The 20680-nt window shown below is 45.2% G+C and overlaps 1 protein-coding gene across 1 annotated transcript; it reads left to right on the top strand.

Annotated features, from left to right (window-relative positions):
• Positions 1-249: 249 nt before the first annotated feature.
• LOC138774016 (pancreatic secretory granule membrane major glycoprotein GP2-like) lies at positions 250-20338 on the top strand. Its single transcript, XM_069954558.1, has 9 exons — positions 250-289; positions 596-684; positions 1954-2058; positions 4937-5097; positions 6173-6308; positions 9977-10071; positions 10953-11121; positions 11211-11325; positions 19940-20338. Exons 1-9 carry the CDS (start codon positions 250-252, stop codon positions 20110-20112), a joined length of 1083 nt encoding a protein of 360 aa, XP_069810659.1. The 3' UTR covers positions 20113-20338.
• Positions 20339-20680: the final 342 nt, after the last annotated feature.

Raw genomic sequence — 20680 nt, 5'->3', positions numbered from 1 at the left:
GGGAGAAAGCGGGATGGCTGTGAGATCCACTCCCCAGCCGCTTGCTAATTCCAACAGTTTAGTCTCAATATAGTCTATGACTGTTGGAAGAAACTAGTAGGCGGGGAGTGGATTGCACAGTGGTAGGGCTCTCTCCCTGTCTATATCTCCTGATTGCAACAGGTCTCTTTATGTGCCTGATGACATGCCAAAAGTTATTTTAAATGACAGGTACTCTTTAAGCACTCATAAGAATGAAGATGAAGAAACATGCAGAAACTGTGGGTGAGCAGCAGAGGACCAGAGCTAGGTAAGTATGTTTTTTTCCCCACCTCCTGTAGCTTGGAATACCCTTTTAAAACTGTATCTGGCACTTTATTCTATGTCCATAACAATTACCTACAAAAAGTAATCTGAGTAAGATTTAAGGGACGCTTTCCCACTGAATAGAAAAAAATGGCCTAAAAACTTAGAGTGAACATAGCTTAAGGAAGGCTTAAGGAAAACCTGGCGGAAAGCCCCAACCCACTTGAGAACATAGTAACATACAGTATGTTTTTATTGTTTTGTTTGTTTGTTTTGGAACTACCCTAATATAATATAATTTTTTATGCAGAAATCAATGAAACAGTCATTTGCACAAAGGACTTAATAGAAGTGGAGATTCCAAGCAGGTTTTTCTTGACAAAGAGCCCTCCGATTTATGTAAGTTCAATGAATTCTATATTGTCATAACAGTAAAGGGGAAGTCCAGCGAAAATTTTTATTAAAGTATTGTATTGCCCCCCAAAACTTTACCGTATCAAGACTTCACTTCCTGGATAAAATGGTCCAGCAGCCACAGCCCGCACAGCTCTGGGAGTCGGTTTGTGACATCACAATGTTATCCAGGAAGTGACATCACCATGTTATCCAGGAAGTGAAGCCTTGATGCAGTAGTAAGTGCAGGAAAAAATGCACTTTATAAGCATTTCCTGTAATAAGTGTATATTGGGGATTTGTATAACTGTTAGAGGGCAATACAATAGTTTAATAAAACTTTTTTCCCGGACTTCTCCTTCAAATCAATGTGAATATTTGGGAACTATATAAATATATATATATTAGTATATATATATATATATATACTGTATATATATTCCTATGTGTTTTTTCCTTGCAGCTGTGTCTGATGCTGTAGCTCAGCTAAGTCCCATTCACATGCATGGACTCCGGTGTATGTAGATTCCAGTCTACTGATCTATTTTAGGCACTGACAACATCACATTTGGGGCTTCAGTCTGAGGTATAATGTCAGGAGGATTTCCCAACATCGCCCATACACCCTCACCCTGTGATTGCCCCCTCCTGCTGCCACTCAACAAGTGTTGGTATATAAAGAAAAAAGAATACATTTATTATACCTTAAGCAATGTATTAACAAAAAAACTCTGGAGTACCCCTTTATTACAGATTAAACAAAGATATACTGGCGTGTAATAGCACAATCTGTATAAACACTCCTTGGGATAGTCTTTGTAACTCTTAAAGGAGTATTCCTACATCAGGTAAAGAAAAAATACAAATGCAATGAAAAAATATAGCATTGATTACCTGTCTTCCCCTGTTCTAAAACCACCAAACTATTTGATTTATGTGTCTGTAATACTCACCCTTAAGATGTCCTCTCACTACTTCCTCCTTGAGCAGTTGATCTGTACTACAATTCCCAGAATTCATGGCTATCTCCCAGCTCGGTATCACCCTGCAAACTCTCCTCCAAGAGCACTTCTGCCAATTCCCCACCAAGAGCTTCTGCAGAACATCACTCTACACAACAGACTATCTCTCTATACAGCATGTTTGCAAAATCTGCTGTATTATCTGTCTCTACTCGTTTGCCTGTGGCATTTTTCAGCAAAAGCAGCATGCTTTGAACACACACACACATATATATATAGCATGAATCTTTAACATCTTTAATGTCTCCTTCAGATTTCTGATCTGCACCTGAACGACCCAGAATGTCGCGGAAGAGAAGCTGATGACTTCTATATATTCAGCATTCTGACAAATTTCTCAGACTGTGGGACTATACTGGTAAAATTCTACAATAAACAATATTATATATGTTATTCAGGGAAGAAACAGAGTGCTGCACCTCACACCTATGGCTGATACTAGTGCCGCTAGGCTAAATAAAAAACACATCAGAATTTTGTGTATGAATTGATCAAGCCATACTGCCCCATGTACCTCGTGCCGGTATCTGATACACATGGGTCCCTACACTAAGTCCACACCGTGCCAGTCAGTGGCCACCAACCCCGCAGGCGTGCACAGTCAGGGAACGGGGGCCATGGGACGGCCCTGCGACCCCCATGCCACAGGACCAGACCCAAAAACACCACACCAGAACCCGGCCAGCACCGCCGGCGGAGAAGGTCGCCCCCAAACAGCACAAGTCTGGATGAGGTATTGCACTCACCATAGCTGCAGCAAACAGAATGGGAAAAAACAGGAGGGATTAAAACCATGTGCACTCAGGTGTCTCCTGCTAATTGCGGTCATGTGGGTCTCACCAGGAGGAGTGCAATACACGGAGAAAGGAGAGAAACAAAATGCGGTTCAGGGAAGAAACAGAGTGCTGCACCTCACACCTATGGCTGATACTAGTGCCGCTAGGCTTCCCTGCATGTGCACGCTTTGCGGGGTTGGCGGTCGCTGACCGACACAGTGTGGAGTTAGCGTAGGGACCCGTGTGGACCAGAGGACCTGCGCGCTGGTACACGGGGCAATATGGCTTGATCAATTCATATACAGACACTCTGGTGTTGATTTTTAATATAGGCCTAGCGGCATTAGTATCAGCCATAGATGGGATGTGCAGCCGTTCCACTCTCTCCAGTTCGTATTATATATGTTATAACATCATTCTGAAGACTTTAAAAGGGTTGTCCAGTGGAATGCGGGTTTTTTTTTTTTTTTTAAGTCAGACTAAGTACAAAAAAGTAGCACTCACCTCTCTGATCCGCTATGGCTGCCATTCCAATGCCCTCTTAGTCAATTACTGGCAGATCACTACTGCAGCTAGTAACTGGCTGAGTAGGTATTTCCTTCATGTCAAGATGGGACCAGGAAGTGAACATCAACAGGGGGCAATGGTTTGGCAAGCATAATGGATCCAAGAGTACTGGTTTTCCTGTTTGTTTATTTTGTTTGTTTGTTTTTCTTGTTTTTTGTTGACCAGCCTGAAACCATTTAAAAAAGGAATTTTTCAAGACCCCAAGATCTGTTGTCAATGCTTTGTTTACCATTGATCAATGATCTGTCAAAAACTTGGGGCTGTATTCCACATATTATTTAGGAAAAGAAGGCTAAAAAGAAGGTGAGAAACGAGGCGCCATAGGGTAATATAGTAAATTAAAGGGCAGAAAAAAACAGTTTTAAATAAAACTGCTCACCTGGTGGTGTTGTGCTAAGACCACAACACCTCTGAGCGCTGTCAGTGTAGATATGATAATGGCCGTGGCAGCCAGGCTCCGGTTGTCGATACCGCGATCCAAGCCAAGGATCCGGGAAAGGAGAAAGGCAGATACAGTGTTCGGTCCGCAGATCTCTCCGAGGACCAGAAGAGCCAGGAAATAAGGCGCACACCGGCTTCAGAATACGTGGTTTCAAAAGATGGATTTTAATAGTCTCATAGAGGCAACGCGTTTCGAGGTACCATGTACCCTTTATCAAGCAGGAGAGACATGATACCCCTGCTTGATAAAGGGGTACATGGTACCTCGAAACGCGTTGCCTCTATGAGACTATTAAAATCCATCTTTTGAAACCACGTATTCTGAAGCCGGTGTGCGCCTTATTTCCTGGCTCTTCTGGTCCTCGGAGAGATCTGCGGACCGAACACTGTATCTGCACATATTATTTAGAAGCATCCGCAGTGCATCCAAAAATGTTGAACTGGTAAACAAAAATAAATAAATGAACTAGTTTGCTTTGATTCGATCTGTGTTTTACACGGATGTGACATCTGCGACGTCCATGAAAACACAGATTCACATTTCCTGCAAAGTTGATTTGCCAGTTGATTTCTATTGTGCTATTCACACATTGCACTTTTTCATGGATCCGCAATCCGTTCCATTAAAAAGAAAAGACACGTCCTAGTGCGGATCGGGATTCGCCAAAAGAAGTCTATGGGATCCGTGTTTATCATGGATGCACGGATGTTATATTTTTGCGGATGCACCAGTGATGCTATTACGGACTATTTGTCACGGATCACGGGGTACGGCCTCATTCACATGATCCGTTTTGCGACCCCCACAGCGATCCGTGCCGCAATGACCAGAAGAGGATCGCAGCACGAATCCCCCAACAGCCGCCCGGCAGTAGAGATGACAGGAGTGCAGAAGACAACCAGTTGTCTTGTCATCTAGTCATCTCTGCTGCCTGGCGGCGAGTGGATCCATGCGGTGATCTGCACAAGGACATGTCCTATTTTTTTGCAGTGCAGATGACGGTGGGGGTCGCGGCACAGATCGTGTGAATGGCTCCTAAAATTGTCCATGGGTGGGGATCTGCAACCATGGACAATTTTACAGGACGTGTAAATGTAGCCTAAAAATAGCGGGCCTAAAGAGTCAATAAACATGTGAATAAGGCCTAAGGATGCAGGTTAGTTCAAGATCTGTTTCTATTGTCTCTTCTTCATCCTGTCTTTTGGCCGTCTTCAGCCTGATACATAATTTGGCCATTTTCCCCTCCAAACAATTGCAAGATGCTCATATGCTGCTTCCTGGTGTCACCTACTTGTAACCATTGTTCCAAAGGGTGTTGCAATGTGAATCTCTGTTAATTGTTAGACATATAGGAATGCATTGTAGTAATCCCATTTTCCATGAGCTTTAATCCCGGACCTCAGATAATGCAGCGTCAGCTGACACTAACTGTCTATGATGTTGTGTTTCAGGCATCCGACGACTCCCATATTGTATTTATTAACACTATACACAGTAATTCCTCTGATGTGGTCACAAGGTCTTACATCAATATTACATTTTCCTGTCGCTACCCAATCAATTACATGGTGCAGCAGCCAAATGGGGAGAGCAGGATCAGTGTTGATATTAGGTAAGTGATTATATATTATAAATCAGCTTCCCAATAGTCATTTATGGGGGGATTAAAGGGGTTATAAAAAATAGTAAAGAGCCTATGCTTATCTGTTTGCGTTCCCCCGGTGTCCTCCTGCAGTGTCTCCGGTATCCCCCGCTGACCGCAGCCGCTACTTCTAAGATGAACTCATCCTAAATTGACAGGCCGCTCCTTAATACACAGGCTCAGGTGAAAAAGGTTCATTCAGAATGATTTATTGATATCTATTGAGCAGTGCCCCCAGCTCAATAGGTGGTCAGGGGAGGAAGGATTTGCTTCAAATGTCCAAAATACAGGTGCTGCACCTTTCAGGTTACTACTGCAGCCGGTGGCCTTGATTTCAGGTCCTTTTATACCTACAGATTTTTCAATCGGTGCTCGTTAGCAGTGGCTTTACGTGGCACAACAAATCGAGGGGCTTGGGGTGCACAAACAATCCTTGTATCATTTATGCAGCCCGGGAAACTGACAGCACAGATATGTATATATCTATGCTATCAGTTTCCAGATCACAAAGCAGTCTATAGCTATCATCCACGCTGCTTATGATCTGGCATCTGGCTTCTCTAGTCCTCCGCTGTCTGTAACTTCAGGCCCTGGCTCCTTCGGCTGTCAATCATTCTGGAGGAGGTGGCGGCTGGTGGTCTCTTAACTTCATTGTTGGCACAGTTTCTGTGCAGTTTAAAGTTTAATCGTGCGACTGCCGACCTGCCCCATCCTTCTAATGATTATCTGAGTGGGTCATCTGGGGGCGGGCCAGTTCAGTGCTCTTGAGGTGGTAGCCCTGCCCCCAGTGCTCCAAATGGCCTTACTAGAAGCAGGATTGAACAACCAAATGCACAGAAACTGCGCTGAGGATGAAGGTAAGAGACATACCTTCATCCTCTGTGCCCCGTGTGCAATAGGGAGCTTTCAGCAGGTTTGATTTGTTTATCCTGCTGATAGTTTCCCTTTAACTTGACAAGCCCTACAAGTATAACATTGTCAGTTTAGATGGGAATACCCCTTTAACTATATTGTCTATTCATACAAGCGTACGCCTACTTTTCAGAACCATAACTTTAAGTACAGAAGATGGCAACTTTTCTGTCTCCATGATGCTGTACAAAGATGAAGACTTCCAGGACATGTGGACCACAGTCCCATCTCTTAAACTTGATGACAATATATTTGTTAGAGTTTTTATGGTAAGTTTAATGTTAGTGAATCTAATGGCCAGTCTCTCATGCTCAGAAATCCTATTTCCCTGAGAGCCTGTGAAAAAAATGTCTGCTCTGTTTTATACCTGGGCATAAATACACATAATTTTTTCTGTCCGTTTTTTTAAAAGGAAAAAAATGAAGTCTGTCATTTTGCGATTTGGCCGCCCGTGAGTGCAATGACGGCTGTTGGTACATCATTCTGGCTTGGGTGAACTAATTGCCCTTTGATCAAGGGGTACTCCAGCGAGAAAATATTTTTCTTTCAAATCAACTGGTTTTGGAAAATTACATCGATTTGCAATTTACTTCTATTTAAAAACCTGAAGTCTTCCCATACTTATCAGCTGCTGTAAGACCTGCAGGAAGTGCTGTATTCTTTCCAGTGCTCTCTGTTGATATCTCTGTCCAAGACAGGATTTGTCCAGATCAGTAGAAAATCCCCATAGAAAACCTCTCCTGCTCTGGACAGTTCCTGTCTCGGAAAGAGGTAGCAGCAGAGAGCACTGTGTCCAGGGCCGTCTTAACAAAACGATGGGCCCCTGGGCATAGCTGTGAACTGGGCCCCCCGACCCAAGATCAAGTCCCCGCATCCCCCCTACCCCCAACCTTGTGCTGTGCAGCCCCATGTGGGTGTATATTGTACTGTATGGTTCTGTATGGTGTATATTGTACTGTATGGATGTATATTGTACTGTATGGGTGTATATTGTACTGTATGGTTCTGTATGGGTGTGTATTGTACTGTATGGTTCTGTATGGGTGTATATTGTACTGTATGGCTCTGTATGGGTGTATATTGTATTGTATGAGTGTATATTGTACTGTATGGTTCTGTATGGGTGTATATTGTACTGTATGGTTCTGTATGGGTGTATATTGTACTGTATGGCTCTGTATGGGTGTATATTGTATTGTATGAGTGTATATTGTACTGTATGGTTCTGTAATGATCTTGTAGAGGGGCTACAGAGCAGAATCTCCATTTTTGCAGATGATACTAAACTGGGTAAAGTAATCAGTACAGAGGAGGATAATATCATATTACAGAGGGATTTGGAGAAGCTAGAGGCTTGGGCGGAGAAATGGCAAATGAAGTTTAATGTGGATAAATGTAAGGTTATGCATTTGGGCCATAGAAATAATAAGTACAGTTATGTGCTAAATAATAAAACACTGGGTAAAACTACTTCCGAAAAGGACCTGGGGGTATTGGTGGACAGTAAACTCAACTTTAGTGATCAGTGCCAGGCAGCAGCTGCCAAGGCTAATAAAATAATGGGATGCATCAAAAGAGGTATAGATGCTAAAGATGAGAACATAGTTTTGCCTCTTTATAAATCACTGGTCAGACCACACATGGAATACTGTGTACAGTTTTGGGCACCGGTATATAAGAAGGACATAGGTGAACTGGAGCGGGTGCAGAGGAGGGCAACAAAGGTCATTAAGGGAATGGGTGGGTTACAGTACCAGGACAGGTTATCACGCTTGGGGTTATTTACGCTAGAAAAAAGACGTCTTAGGGGCGATCTGATCACAATGTACAAATATATGAATGGACAGTACAGAGATTTTTGTAGTGGTCTTTTTACTCCTAGGTCTGTAACAATGACAAGGGGGCATCCTCTACGTCTAGAGGAAAGAAGATTTCATCATCAGCATCGACGCGGGTTCTTTACTGTACGAGCGGTAAGACTGTGGAACTCTCTGCCACATGATGTTGTCATGGCTGATTCAGTAAATAAGTTCAAGGGAGGCCTGGATGCTTTTCTTGAAAAATATAATATTACAAGTTATGGGCATTAGATTTCTGGTGATACGTTGATCCGGGGATTGTTCTGGTTGCCATTGCAGTCGGGGGAGGGGGGGGGGGGGGGGGGGGAGTTTCTCCCTGTGGTGGGGCTTTTGTCTTCTGCCCCATAGGGGTTTTTCGCCTTCCTGGATCAACACAGTAGGATTTTCCTAGGTTGAACCTGATGGACTCTTGTCTTCTTTCAACCTTATTTACTATGTTACTATGTTACTATGTTACTATGTATGGGTGTATATTGTATTGCATGAGTGTATATTGTACTGTATGGTTCTGTATGGGTGTGCATCGTTCTGTATGGATGCATATTGTTCTGTATGTGTGTATCCTTCTGTCTGGAGCAGTTTTGCAGCATCTTTGGGGGGGGGGGGGGGGGTTGTTCATTCCTCTCTTTCAATGCTCAGGAGCAGAAAAAACAAAACAAAACCACAAATAGGAACCAAGCCTAACATGTGTAACGATATATATATATATATATATATATATATATATATATATATATATATAAATAATCTTTACACATGTTAGGCTTGTTTTTGTTAAACCTGGCCATACATGCAGTCTGGGGGGGGGGGGGTACAGCAGCCTCAAGTGTATGGGGGTACAGCAGCCTGAAGGGGAGAACACAGCAGTCTGGGGGGGAGGGGGTGCACATTGCAGCTTGGGAGGTACAGATCAGCTACAGGTGGACAGGGGCAAAGCAGCCTGGGGGAGAGGGGGCAGCTATGGGGGAACAGGGGTAGGGCTGTGTGTGTGTGTGTTCTTCTCTCAGCCCAGATCTGCAGACTCCCACCTCTTCTCTGTCCCGACCTCCCTGCTATCTACAGCCCCAGGTACCTGACATTTCCTGCAGTGGAGCCCAGGACAGGAGGGGGATGGTCAGGAAGCCCTGTAGCTGGAGGCCGCTGTGTAGCTGGAGGTTAGCAGCCTGTAGCCTCCTGCTCTCCACACTGCTGGTCTCCTGCTATGGCAGCACAGGCTGCAGCTGCTGTGAGGCCCCGCACATAACCATCCCAAGGCCTGCTGGGGGCAGGAAGTCCCAGGCCAGGAGGAACATGGGAGCAGTCCACAGGGGGCGGGGCTTAACGGAGGGGGGAGGAGCTTCCGCCGCCCACATCACAGACCGGCCCTGCAGCTTATTTATGTGAGGAGAGGAGAGCGCTGGGGCAGTGCGCAGCGTAGTGCGGCCCTGTAATGTACTGGGGAGAGGGGGCACAGGGTGGCTTATCAGCTTCCCTTCATTTCTGCAGGGTAGGCGGCTGCCACTGGGGCCCCCCATGAGTCATAGGCCCCCGGGCAGCCGCCTACCCTGCCCAATGGGAAAGACGGCCCTGACTGTGTCTGACTGGAAATAATACACCACTCCCTGCATGACATACAGCAGCTGATAAGTACTGGAAGACTGGAGATTTTTAACTATTTTAGTAGTTTAAGTAACTTAACAAACTTTCTGCAATAGACGTCCGTCCACTGACTTCAGTGCATTACATTAAGGTCAATTAAAATGCAACAACAACAGACTCTCTTTTTAAATAGCAAAAGTGGGCGCCTTTTCTCTTTTTTTTCTTTTTTTTTCTTTTTTTACTTACTTTGAACATAGTCACAAGACTACATATCTCTATAAATGTCCATAAACGTAGCAATAAAAAGATTGACATTGGATTCAATTTAAGAATAACTAATGTGCTTCACCATTTCCAATGGGGAGAAGTGTAGATCAGGTGTCTATTAGTCTGTAACTATAAGTATCTGCTGCCCCCTCCTGGTAGAGATGTGTTTCTCACTTATAAGCAGGCACAACATCAGTGACAAGGAAAATGACTTCTACCTTATTATTTTACAGATACCAGGGCATTTGGTAATAAGATTGGAGAAATGTTGGGCCACACCAACCAATGACCCTTCTCACCCTGTGCAGTACACATTTATTCAGGATAGGTGAGCATATGGAAAATGTATATATATATATCACTGTTATTATAATTCTTACTGTGATTCCTGCCATGAAGAAGTAAATATGTCATGTCTATTCTTCTTGGAGTTTGCGGTTTTGGACAAGGGTTTGTTTTTCAGGATACAACAATAAAAATGTAATAGTACTCAATCCAAGCTGAAATGTATATCGTATATCAGATGTTTGTGGTCTAGTCTTTATTATGTTACATGTCTTCTTATATTTAGTTAGTATGTCTTGCGCTGGAAAACAGCATAAAAAATCTAATCACATTGGAAACACAGAAAGGCTATGTTCACACACTGTTGAAATTTAGTGGATGGCCGCCATTTTATGACAAATAATGGCTGTTATTTCATAACAACGGACAATTTTTTAAAATAACGCCAATTATTTGCCAATAAATGACAGCCATCCACTTAATTTCAAGAGTGTGAAGATAGCCTATCTGTGTTTTCAATCCACTCCTGGTTTTGGTTGCAATATGAGGACCAAAATACTGAGCAAAAATACTGTGTGTGAACATAGCCTTAAAATGAGTCTGTACTTACCCCAAACCACTTGGACCATTCCTTAGCTTGACTCAATCCATACCTGGCGCCGGGGTCTGTTTGCCACCTGGTGCCAGTATTCCGGTAAAAAACGTTTATTTTGGCGGTGCAAGGTCAAAGAGGCGAGGTCTAGAGCATCCGTGCCCTAGGCCTGCAATGCCCCTATTTTATTGTTACCCACTTAAGGTATAGAGAAAAACGAAACTAATGTGGTCCTTCTGGATTAGGAGGCAAATAGAAACATTGCTAGATAATAATGCAGTCTATCATGTATACTAAATCTTTATCTTATGTACAGTATGTATCTATTACAGCTGTTCCCATGTGTTTCTGGACGAGACCTTGTCCATCATCATGAATGGAATGAGCGCAGAAGCCATGTTCAGGATTCAGATGTTCAAGTTTGTGGGTCTGGCTTATAACAATGTCTTCCTGCATTGCAGCGTGCAGATATGTCACAACACAGAGTCTATCTGCAAACCAGTGAGTATTTGTATTTCTGGATTATTAGTTTCTACTTCTTCACGGGAATACAACACATCTGGTGTATATTTATTTTATTCCTGTTATAGAACTGCACTAACCACAGAAGAGCGGTCAGAGAGAGGAGAGACCTGCCGGCTTCTCATACTGTGACCTATGGGCCCATTCAGCTGAAGCTGTCAGATGACATGGCGGCTGATTTAGGTATGTCAATTAACCCTAGATATTCATATAGAAGCAAATTGTATACAGTACATAAATAACAGGATCCTGCTCTGACCCAATCCTGCCCCGATCCCCTGCCGCTGCCATTCTGACGGCACGCTGCTCCCACTGCCATGCATCTTCCCGATGTCTCATTTATGTAGGAGTCCCTGCTCAGTCAGTCATTGGCTACAGTGGGGACCCAGCTCAGACTGTAATTGGCCTAATGGGTTAATCCAAAGGTCACGATTTGTTGGGAAGCAAACAAATACCAATTAGTTAAATCAGCATTCATTTGCAGTGCCTTTACACAGCACAAAATATCGATCGGCCAGGCTACACTTGGATCCTTGTATCGCTACAGCAAAAAATATCCTGAGGGTATTGCATTTTTTTATTTTTCCCCATTGACTCTTAACTAACATCTTGCGCAGAATGCCATGCACCAAATGCCATGCACCAAATGCCATGCACCATGGTGTTTCCAGTGTTTTTGAGTCTAGAGTTAGGCCTCATTCATACGTTCATTAGTGCGCCTGTAAGTGCAAATCCGCAAAGCATGGACCTTTTCATTAAAGGGAACTTGTCAGCCCTGATAACAGGCCAGATCCCATCGTAACCTTGAGATAGTCACCCTCTCCAGGCAGTCATGCTCTGGATACAGGGCCTGTTGAGCCTGTTGAGCCTGTTGAGTAGAAATCAATGCTGTGCTCATTATTCAAATGAGTATAAATGAGTCCGATGTCCATAGGAAATCAGCGTTTAGTGATTTCCTATGGGCATTGGACTCAGCTCATTTGCATAATGAACGCAGCAGAGAATTCTATGTGACAGAACCAGCATCTGGAGCAGGACTGCCGGGAGAGGGTGACTATCCCACACTGTATCCCAGGGTAGGATGGGTTCTGGCCTGCTGTCAGGGCTGACAGGTTACCTTTAAGGGTACGTCCACCCGTTAACTCTCTTCTGCACACTTCCTGGGCAACACACTGATTGGCTGGGCGGGAGAGCAGGATGCTGGGACCTGTGCAGGAAAGAGGTAATGTATACAGAGAGCGGGACCCAGGCGGCAGCAGAAGGGGTTAAGGGGGCGGCTGCATTACATACTCGTATGTGTGCACAGGACCTGCCAGGAAATTAACTTGCAGTCACGACCCGACCCCCAGAGCTGTGCAGCTGTGGCTGCTGGAGAGGATGATGGCAGGGGGACACTGAGGGACACCGGGCACTGGAGGGACACTGAGCATCCCTCGGCCATCATCCTTTCCAGCAGCCACAGCCTGCACAGCTCTGGGAGTCGGGTTGTAACATCACCATTTTATCCAGGAAGTGAAGCCTTAATGCAGTAGTAAGAGCAGGAAAAAAAGCACTTTATGTGCATTTCCCATAAAAAGTGTATATTGGTGATTTGTATAACTTTTCGGGGGCAAAACAATACTTTAACAAAAAATTTCGCCGGACTTCTCCTTTAAGAGTGGATTTGGATTACAAGGTCCCGGAATAAATTATGCTCGTAATCCAAGGCACTACTGTATATATCAAAAAATAATAAAAAGTGATAAAAACATCTAATCTACACAAATTTGATACCAATAGTAACTAAAGACAATGGCACCAATAATGACATCACAATAGAGCAATTTTAATCCTAATTATTTGCAAAAAAGAAAAAAATACTCTTAAAAAATAGTAAAACATTCGAAAATCTATGTAAACATGGCTATCTTTGCATTGAAACTGATGTACAGAATAAAGATATCATGTCCGTTTTACTGTAAAGTGCATAACTTAGACACCCAAACCCATAGAACCCTTAAAGGGGTATTCCCCCCAAGAGCTAAAAAAATGTAATACTCCCAAACCTAGCTGGTCTTACTCACACAGTCCCCCTGAGTATTTTGAGCCGTCTCCTATCGTTCTAGCTGCCACCGTTCCTGAGTTACAAGTTTTTCTAAAAGATGGTCTATATGCAAGATAGGAAACTACATTTCCCATCATGCAATGCTTATGCCTGAAGATGATGTAGCAGAGCTGACATGGTGTTGAAGCCGAGCTGAGATGATGGAGGTGAAGAATCACATAAGCAGAGAAGCAGAGGGGAGGGGCGGCTACCAGGTGAGATACGGGGGGGCGTCGGCTACCAGGTGAGATACGGGGTGGGGGGGCGGCTACCAGGTGAGATACGGGGGGGGCGGCTACCAGGTGAAATACGGGGTGGGGGGGCGTCTACCAGGTGAGATACGGGGGGCGGCGGCTACCAGGTGAGATACGGGGGGGGCGGCTACCAGGTGAGATAGGGGGGGGCGGCTACCAGGTGAGATACTGGGGGGGGCTCGGCTATCAGGTGAGATGCGGGGGGATGGTTTGCCTTGGCCAGCTATCACCTGTGATCCTGGGGGGGGCCGCGGCCGGCTATCACATCATGTGTGTTGCGGGCGTCCGACTGGCAGTCAGTCAAGTGAGATCCGGCTGGCGGGGGGGGGGTTCGGGTTGGCGCAGCCGGCCAGATGGATATCATGTGTGGTGTGGAGGTGCCGCGACCGTCCGGCCGGCTATCCTGTGTAATGCGCGGGCGGAGGAGTAGGGCTTAGGGTGGCACCGGCGACTGGCTGTCAGGTGAGATGCGGGGGGGCGGTCGGGCTGCCACCGGGTGAGATGCGGGGGGGCAGGCAGGCTGGCACCGGGTGAGATGCGGGGCAGGGAGAGCTGGAGTGTGCATCTCGCCCCAGTCAGCTACCGCATCATGTGCGATGCGGGGCGGGGGGTGGTGTAGGGTGTCGCGGGCGGCAGGCTATTGGGTAAGATGGAGGTTGCCACCGGGTGAGATGCGGGGGTTGGAGTGCATGTCTCACCAGCCAGGTGCCACATCAGGTGAGATGCGGGCGGGTGTGGGAGACGGGTGCCGCGGACTGTCACCAGTGGAGTGGGGGGTGGGGTGGCGCATAGCTGCAGGCGGGCTGAAACCAGATTGGGGGGGGGGGGGGGAATTGCCGCGGGCTGTCACCAAATAAGATGCAAGAAGGGGGTCGCGGGCTTTCAGAGAGGGAGACATTGAACAGCAGCAGCAGCTGCTGTCGGCGTCTCACTGTCCTCCCTCCCTTCAGTGGACTGGGTTAGAAGCGCTAACCCGGCGCATTGAAGAGAGTGAGGACACGTGGTGCCGTCTCGGAGGGTCGGGGGCCAGGAGCAGGGAGCGTGTCGGGGTGGACTGGGATCTGATGATTCTAGGCATTCTGTGGGGGTGAGTGCATCTAGATAACAGCAAAACTGTGCAGAATCTGTAATAACTTTATATTGGAAAGATGGAAAGCTGCGGGTGGGCAATGTATTAATGCAAAAATAATTTTGAGGGGAATACCCCTTTAAAACTTACAAAATTGCTCTTTATCCAATTTCACCAATTACCTAAATAAAATTTAGGGGTTCCATTATACATTTTATGGTAGATTGAAAGGCACCATAACAAAGTAGACTTGTTCCAGAAGATAAACAAGCCCTTACATGGCCCTGTAGAAAAATAAAAGCGCTATAGCTCTTAGAATGCAAGAAGGAAAAAAAAAGCAAAAATGGTCATTTAAAATTTGTTTAGGCTTTTGTTACCTTTTATAGATTTATAGTTTGTTTTTGTTTTTTTTGTTGCTGTTTTGCCATTTAAATAAATCCTATTGATTTGCATGTGTTTAAACACCAATACTAATCCAATGGAACATGCTTTGTTTTTAGGCTATGTTCACACAACGCGCAAACAACGGCCGTTGCTTTCAGTGAACATTGCTTTGAAATCAATACACAACAGCTGGAAATAATTTACATGCTCACTATTTCTACAGCTGTATCAAACAACGTCCGTTGTTTATTACCTTTTGTGAACAACAGCCGTCGTTTGTATTGACTTCAATGCAGCATATTTTCCTATGAAAAGAATGCTGTTCTTGTCATAAAATAAACATTGTGTGAACATAGCCTTAAAGTGAATAAAACAGAAATAACACAGATCCAACCTACTGAAGTGTGAGTGAGCCCTTAACCCCTTCACGTCAGCAATCCCTATATATATATATATACGCTCCTATTGCACATACTCAGTGCAGTAGGAATTAACATATACGTGTATATACGCTGCGGGGGTCCCGATCGCTTGTGCCGACAGGCGGGGGCAAGGCACTTACCTCCGTCCTGTCGGATCGGCCATCCATGCATAGAGTCTGCTCTCAGGCAGGATCTATGCATAGATCGCCGATAACACTGATCTTTGCTATGCTATGGCATATGCTATGTTTTATAAAACTAGAAATATTAAAAAAACAAACAACATATTATATATGGTATTGTGTGGAATTGTCCGATCTATTAAAATATAACATTATTGTTCCCGCACGATGAACAGCGTAAACAGAAAAATACAGAACATCAAGAATGCATATTTTTAAAAATTTCATATCAGAAGAAAATTATTAAAAAGCGATCAAAATTTTTCTGTAACAACAATATGATATAAATAAAAACTAGAGATCATGGCGCAAAAAATGACACCCCAACCAGCCCTGTAGGTGGAAAAATAAAAGTGCTATGGCTCTTAGAAGGTGGGGAGGAACATTGCAATAATTTGACCCGGAAATCCGTGCATCAAGGGGCTCAGTCTTGAAGGGGTTAATATACAGCACGTTCATGGTAGAAATCTATGGCTCAGAATCAGATTTCTGATTTGGAAATACATTGGATTTTTTTTTTTTAACATAGCCTGGACATACAATGATTTCACTGCTAATCTTTACTTTAAAATAAATGATATAAGTTATAATCCTGTTATTTAACATATTACACACCTTCTTATTTTTGGTTTTGGGTGGATTTTCCCTTAGGTGTCCTCTCCCTTTAAGAATGATGGTCATTTGTGAGTAATGTCAATGACCTCAGTCTAAGAAGAATTTGTACAGCCAGGACTGGGAGATAACTCAGTGTGTGATCATTCTGACACTTTAACACTGCCAATAATAAGAATAGGAAAGTCACATACCCTGCAAAGTAAATTTTAAGAACTGTGCTGGACTCCCTCACAGGCTTGATATCCAGACATTTATGGCTCTGGTTAACTTGCAAGTATTCTTAGATTTTTACTGTCTATTCAAAATAAATAAAAAAAATTATAAAGGTCATAAACATGTGAAAGGACGCTTACACTAAAGGGGTACTCTAAAGACTCAAAAAAATACATGTACTTTGTAATATAATGACCATTCAACCTTAGTTGGGTGACAGCAGTAAGGGGCAACACCAATGTTTGTGTCAGGAACTGCAGGGCTGTCTAAGCCTTGCAGGATCCCATTCCCCCTCGTTTACTGTAGGCTGCCTAAAACTATTGCTGTGTGCAGGGCCGGCCTATAAGGTGCGCTTGCACAGGGCGCCTCACCCCCGGCCACCTAGGGGGTGCTCTGGCAGAGAGATGCACTGCACATCTAACTACAAATAGATGTTAGATGTGCTGTGTGTCTGCCTGAGCGCCCCTCCCTCCTCCCAGGCTCCGGCAGAAACACAGCACATCTAACATCTATTTGTAGTTAGATGTGCAGTGCATCTCTCTGCCGGAGCACCCCTGGCCGCCCCCCTCCAGAAGCGCTTAGCTCCTTTCCTCTCCTGCGCAGCGCCGGAGCATGACGTCACCCGTACCGCACGTCCAGCCAATCTGTAAGGGAAGGTGTGGTCTGAGTGAAGTCATGCTATGCCGGCGCTCAGGTAAGAGAACTCTCAGCAGGGTTGATGGTTGTGTGTGGGAGTGGGTTGGGGTGATAGTTGTGTGGGGGAGGGGGCTGGGTTGGGGGGGCCTGAGGGTGATAGTTGTGTGTGGGGGGGATAGTTTGTTTGTGGGGATAGGGCGGGATGGATAGTTTGTGTGGGGGGGGGGCTGGGTGTGATAGTTGTGCGTGGGGGGGGAGGGCTGGGGGTGGTAGTTGTTTGGGGGGGCTGAGGGTAATAGTTGTGTTTTGGGGGCTGGGGGTGATAGTTGTGTGTGTGGGGAAGGGCTAGGGGGGGTTAGTTGTGGGGGGGGCTGGGGGTGATGGTTGTTTGGGGGGGCTGGGGGTGGTAGTTGTTTGGGGGGGGCAGTTGTGTGGGGTAGGGCTGGGGGTGGGGTGGTAGCTATGTGGGGAGCTGGGGGTGGTAGCTGTGTGAATTGCTGGGGGGGTAGTTGTCTGTATGGCGGGGGGGGGGGGTCAGGTGATGGCTGTTGTCTGGAGTTGTGGGAGGATGAATGAGCTTTATGTTACCTTAAGGGGAGGATGGCATCAAAAAAAGGTTTCGCACAGGGCGCCATTTCCCTAAGGCCGACCCTGGCTGTGTGTAGCAGCCTCTGCACAGTGAGCAGTGATTGCTATTACTGCTCGCCCTGGTAGTGCTTCTAGCTGAGCCACCAATCACTATTTGCTGTAGAGAAGCTCCTGCACACAGCGATCATGTTGGGCAGCCTCCTCCAGGATAGTGTATATAAGAATATACAGTACACAGGGGGAACGGGACCTTGTGCACTTGATCAGAACAGGGGATCAGGGATCAATTTTTGATAGTTGTCTCCGATTAATGATAAACAATCGCAAACGAGCGCTTATGGGAACGATCTGAAATTGTACACTATAATACACAGAACGATAGTCATTGGTTACGATTGCAATTATGATCATAATTCTGATCTTTCATACACTCTAGTATACAAACAATCATAATTACAAATGAACGATGTGTACATATACCGAAAGATTTGAGAGCGATCAAGGATCATTTTATGGTCACCAATAAACGACACATAAACACATTTTCGGTCGTCATTTGATCGTTGCCTGTGCACACACGGTTACAGACCACCACACTGCCCTAAAAGCAGTGGTCTGGCTGGTGTATAAATAAATATAATATACATACATTAGATCTCTATACATCTACTCTATAGCTATATATACACCAGGTATGCCACTGTTATAGAGCAGAGTGGTGGTCTGTAACTTAGGAAACGATCTGTCAACAATGGAAGGAGCAGCCTATCAGAAGGAAGGAAGTTTGGTAAATAAACACATCTACAATCAGTCAAAAAATGTACAGTGCTTGTTAACAAACATGAACTTATTAAAAAAGGAAGCCCAGCCTCTAAAAAGGTCACATGATTACTTTAAGCCTGTGAAAATACATAAAGATCCGTATTTTTTTGCGCACATCTGCAAAACATTGCAGACTTCAATAAAATACATAGAAAATAGGACAAATCCTTATTTTTTCCAGATCGGATTCTGTACTCGCAAACTAAGTATCATGTGACTAACCTACATAATTCCGCATGCACAATTATGAAACGTGTTAATAAGGCCTTATGCCAGGGGTGGGGAACCTTTTCCATGTCGAGGGCCGGTCGGGCATTAATAAAATCATTCGAGGGCCGCATACCGTGTGCGGCAGTTAGTAGCGTGGGTTTGCAGCACCCAGGGCAAGGCAAAGTATTGTTCCCCTAGTTCCCCTGCTATTGTAGTTAACCCCCCAGTGATGCCCCTTGTAGTCTAGTTAACCCCCATCAGGCATGTCCCAGGTGGCCTAGTTAACCCCCATCAGGCATGTCCCTGGTAGCCTAGTTAACCTCCATCAGTCATGTCCCAGGTGGCCTAGTTAACCCCCATCAGTCATGTCCCAGGTGGCCTAGTTAACCCCCATCAGGCATGTCCCTGGTGGCCTAGTTAACCCCCATCAGGAATGTCCCTGGTGGCCTAGTTAACCCCCATCAGGCATGTCCCTGGTGGCCTAGTTAACCCCCATCAGTCATGTCCCAGGTGGCCTAGTTAACCCCCATCAGGCATGTCCCTGGTGGCCTAGTTAACCCCCATCAGGCATGTCCCTGGTGGCCTAGTTAACCCCCATCAGGCATGTCCCTGGTGGCCTAGTTAACCCCCATCAGGCATGTCCCTGGTGGCCTAGTTAACCCCCAAATAAAAAATTAAACATCCCACTCACCTTACCTCCGCTCCCACGCTGCCCATGTCCTCTTCTGTCCCAGGTCCTCTGTGCCGGTCTTCTCCTGCAGGCGGCGCGCGATGAAATGACGTCATCGCGCGGGGCCCGCAGGAGACTGAAGACACGCGCCGCTCTGCTGGGGAAGAAGCTGGCATAGACAGCATCCTCCTGTGTCCGGCAGCTGTCACAGACACCGGAGGATGCTGTGTATGCCGGCTCCTTCCTCCTCCAGAGCGGCGCGCATCACAGGGGAGCTGCGGGCTGCATCGGGAGGTCTCAGGGGCCGGATGCGGCCCGCGGGCCGGAGGTTCTCCACCCCTGCCTTATACAATGGCATTAGTCAGACTGGACCTAATGGTTCATGAATAGTATTTGCCTCCAGTGACCATTAGGTGGCGCACACTGAATACTACTTTATACCTCCAATGAGTTCAATAGGAGCTGTATAAGTAGCTATACAGTGGTATATATGGCATATTCTTGTGTACATCCCTGCAGTTAGGATTTGCAGACAGTTGGTTGATGACGTCTATGGGCATTTCAGGCCCTGGGAAGATACATGAATGACAAAATGCTCATATTACTAATAAATGACCCCAGTAACAATTCTTTGCTTTCTGCTTTACAGCTCGAGGGAAACTCATTCCGGTAGAGACAATGATCCTGGTCTGTGTTCTGACAGTGGTGTTAGTCATCATTGGAGTATTCGGCAAGCTCATACTTAATTCTCGGAGATCGTACCCTGCCATGCAGGCCCAGTTAACGCTTGCCAATATCCACCATTCAGAGGTGGCATCATGATAGAAACATATAAGACGGTGAATAGAGTAGTCAGTGACAAAGTCAAGCATAAAGTGGATGGATAATGCCCATACTGTTGAATAATATATATTTTTATATTTTTAATACAATGAAGGAGCAATACCTATTTCTTATATAATGTGATTACTTACATTTCCTATTATTTTGTGGAGCTCAGGTTATAGAAAATTAAAATGAACAGACGTGTATTCTGTGTACCTGTCAATGAATCCAATGTGTAAAATCAATGTTACAATCAAAAATGTCCGATAAATATTACACTGATGCATGTTGTGTTGTTGCACTTTGTATCCATCCACTCCCCCACCCAATTTTTTTAAACTTTCATACATGTTATAACCACAAGGGGGAGCACAACAACTAATCTCAGTTCATGTACAGAACTATGAGGGCATCTACTGTTACTACTTAAAGGGGGTTTCCAAAGTCACATACTGATCATCTGTCCGGTGGTGATAAGTGTCTGATCTGTGGGGGTGGACGACTGCTGGGACCTCACTGTTTGATAGAATAAAATATCATGTAATGTAGGCAGCACAATGAGAAT

The sequence above is a fragment of the Dendropsophus ebraccatus genome, chromosome 15 (genome assembly GCF_027789765.1).
Source record: "Dendropsophus ebraccatus isolate aDenEbr1 chromosome 15, aDenEbr1.pat, whole genome shotgun sequence".
In the NCBI taxonomy this organism is placed as follows: domain Eukaryota; kingdom Metazoa; phylum Chordata; class Amphibia; order Anura; family Hylidae; genus Dendropsophus; species Dendropsophus ebraccatus.
This window is presented reverse-complemented; position numbering and strand designations above follow the sequence as displayed.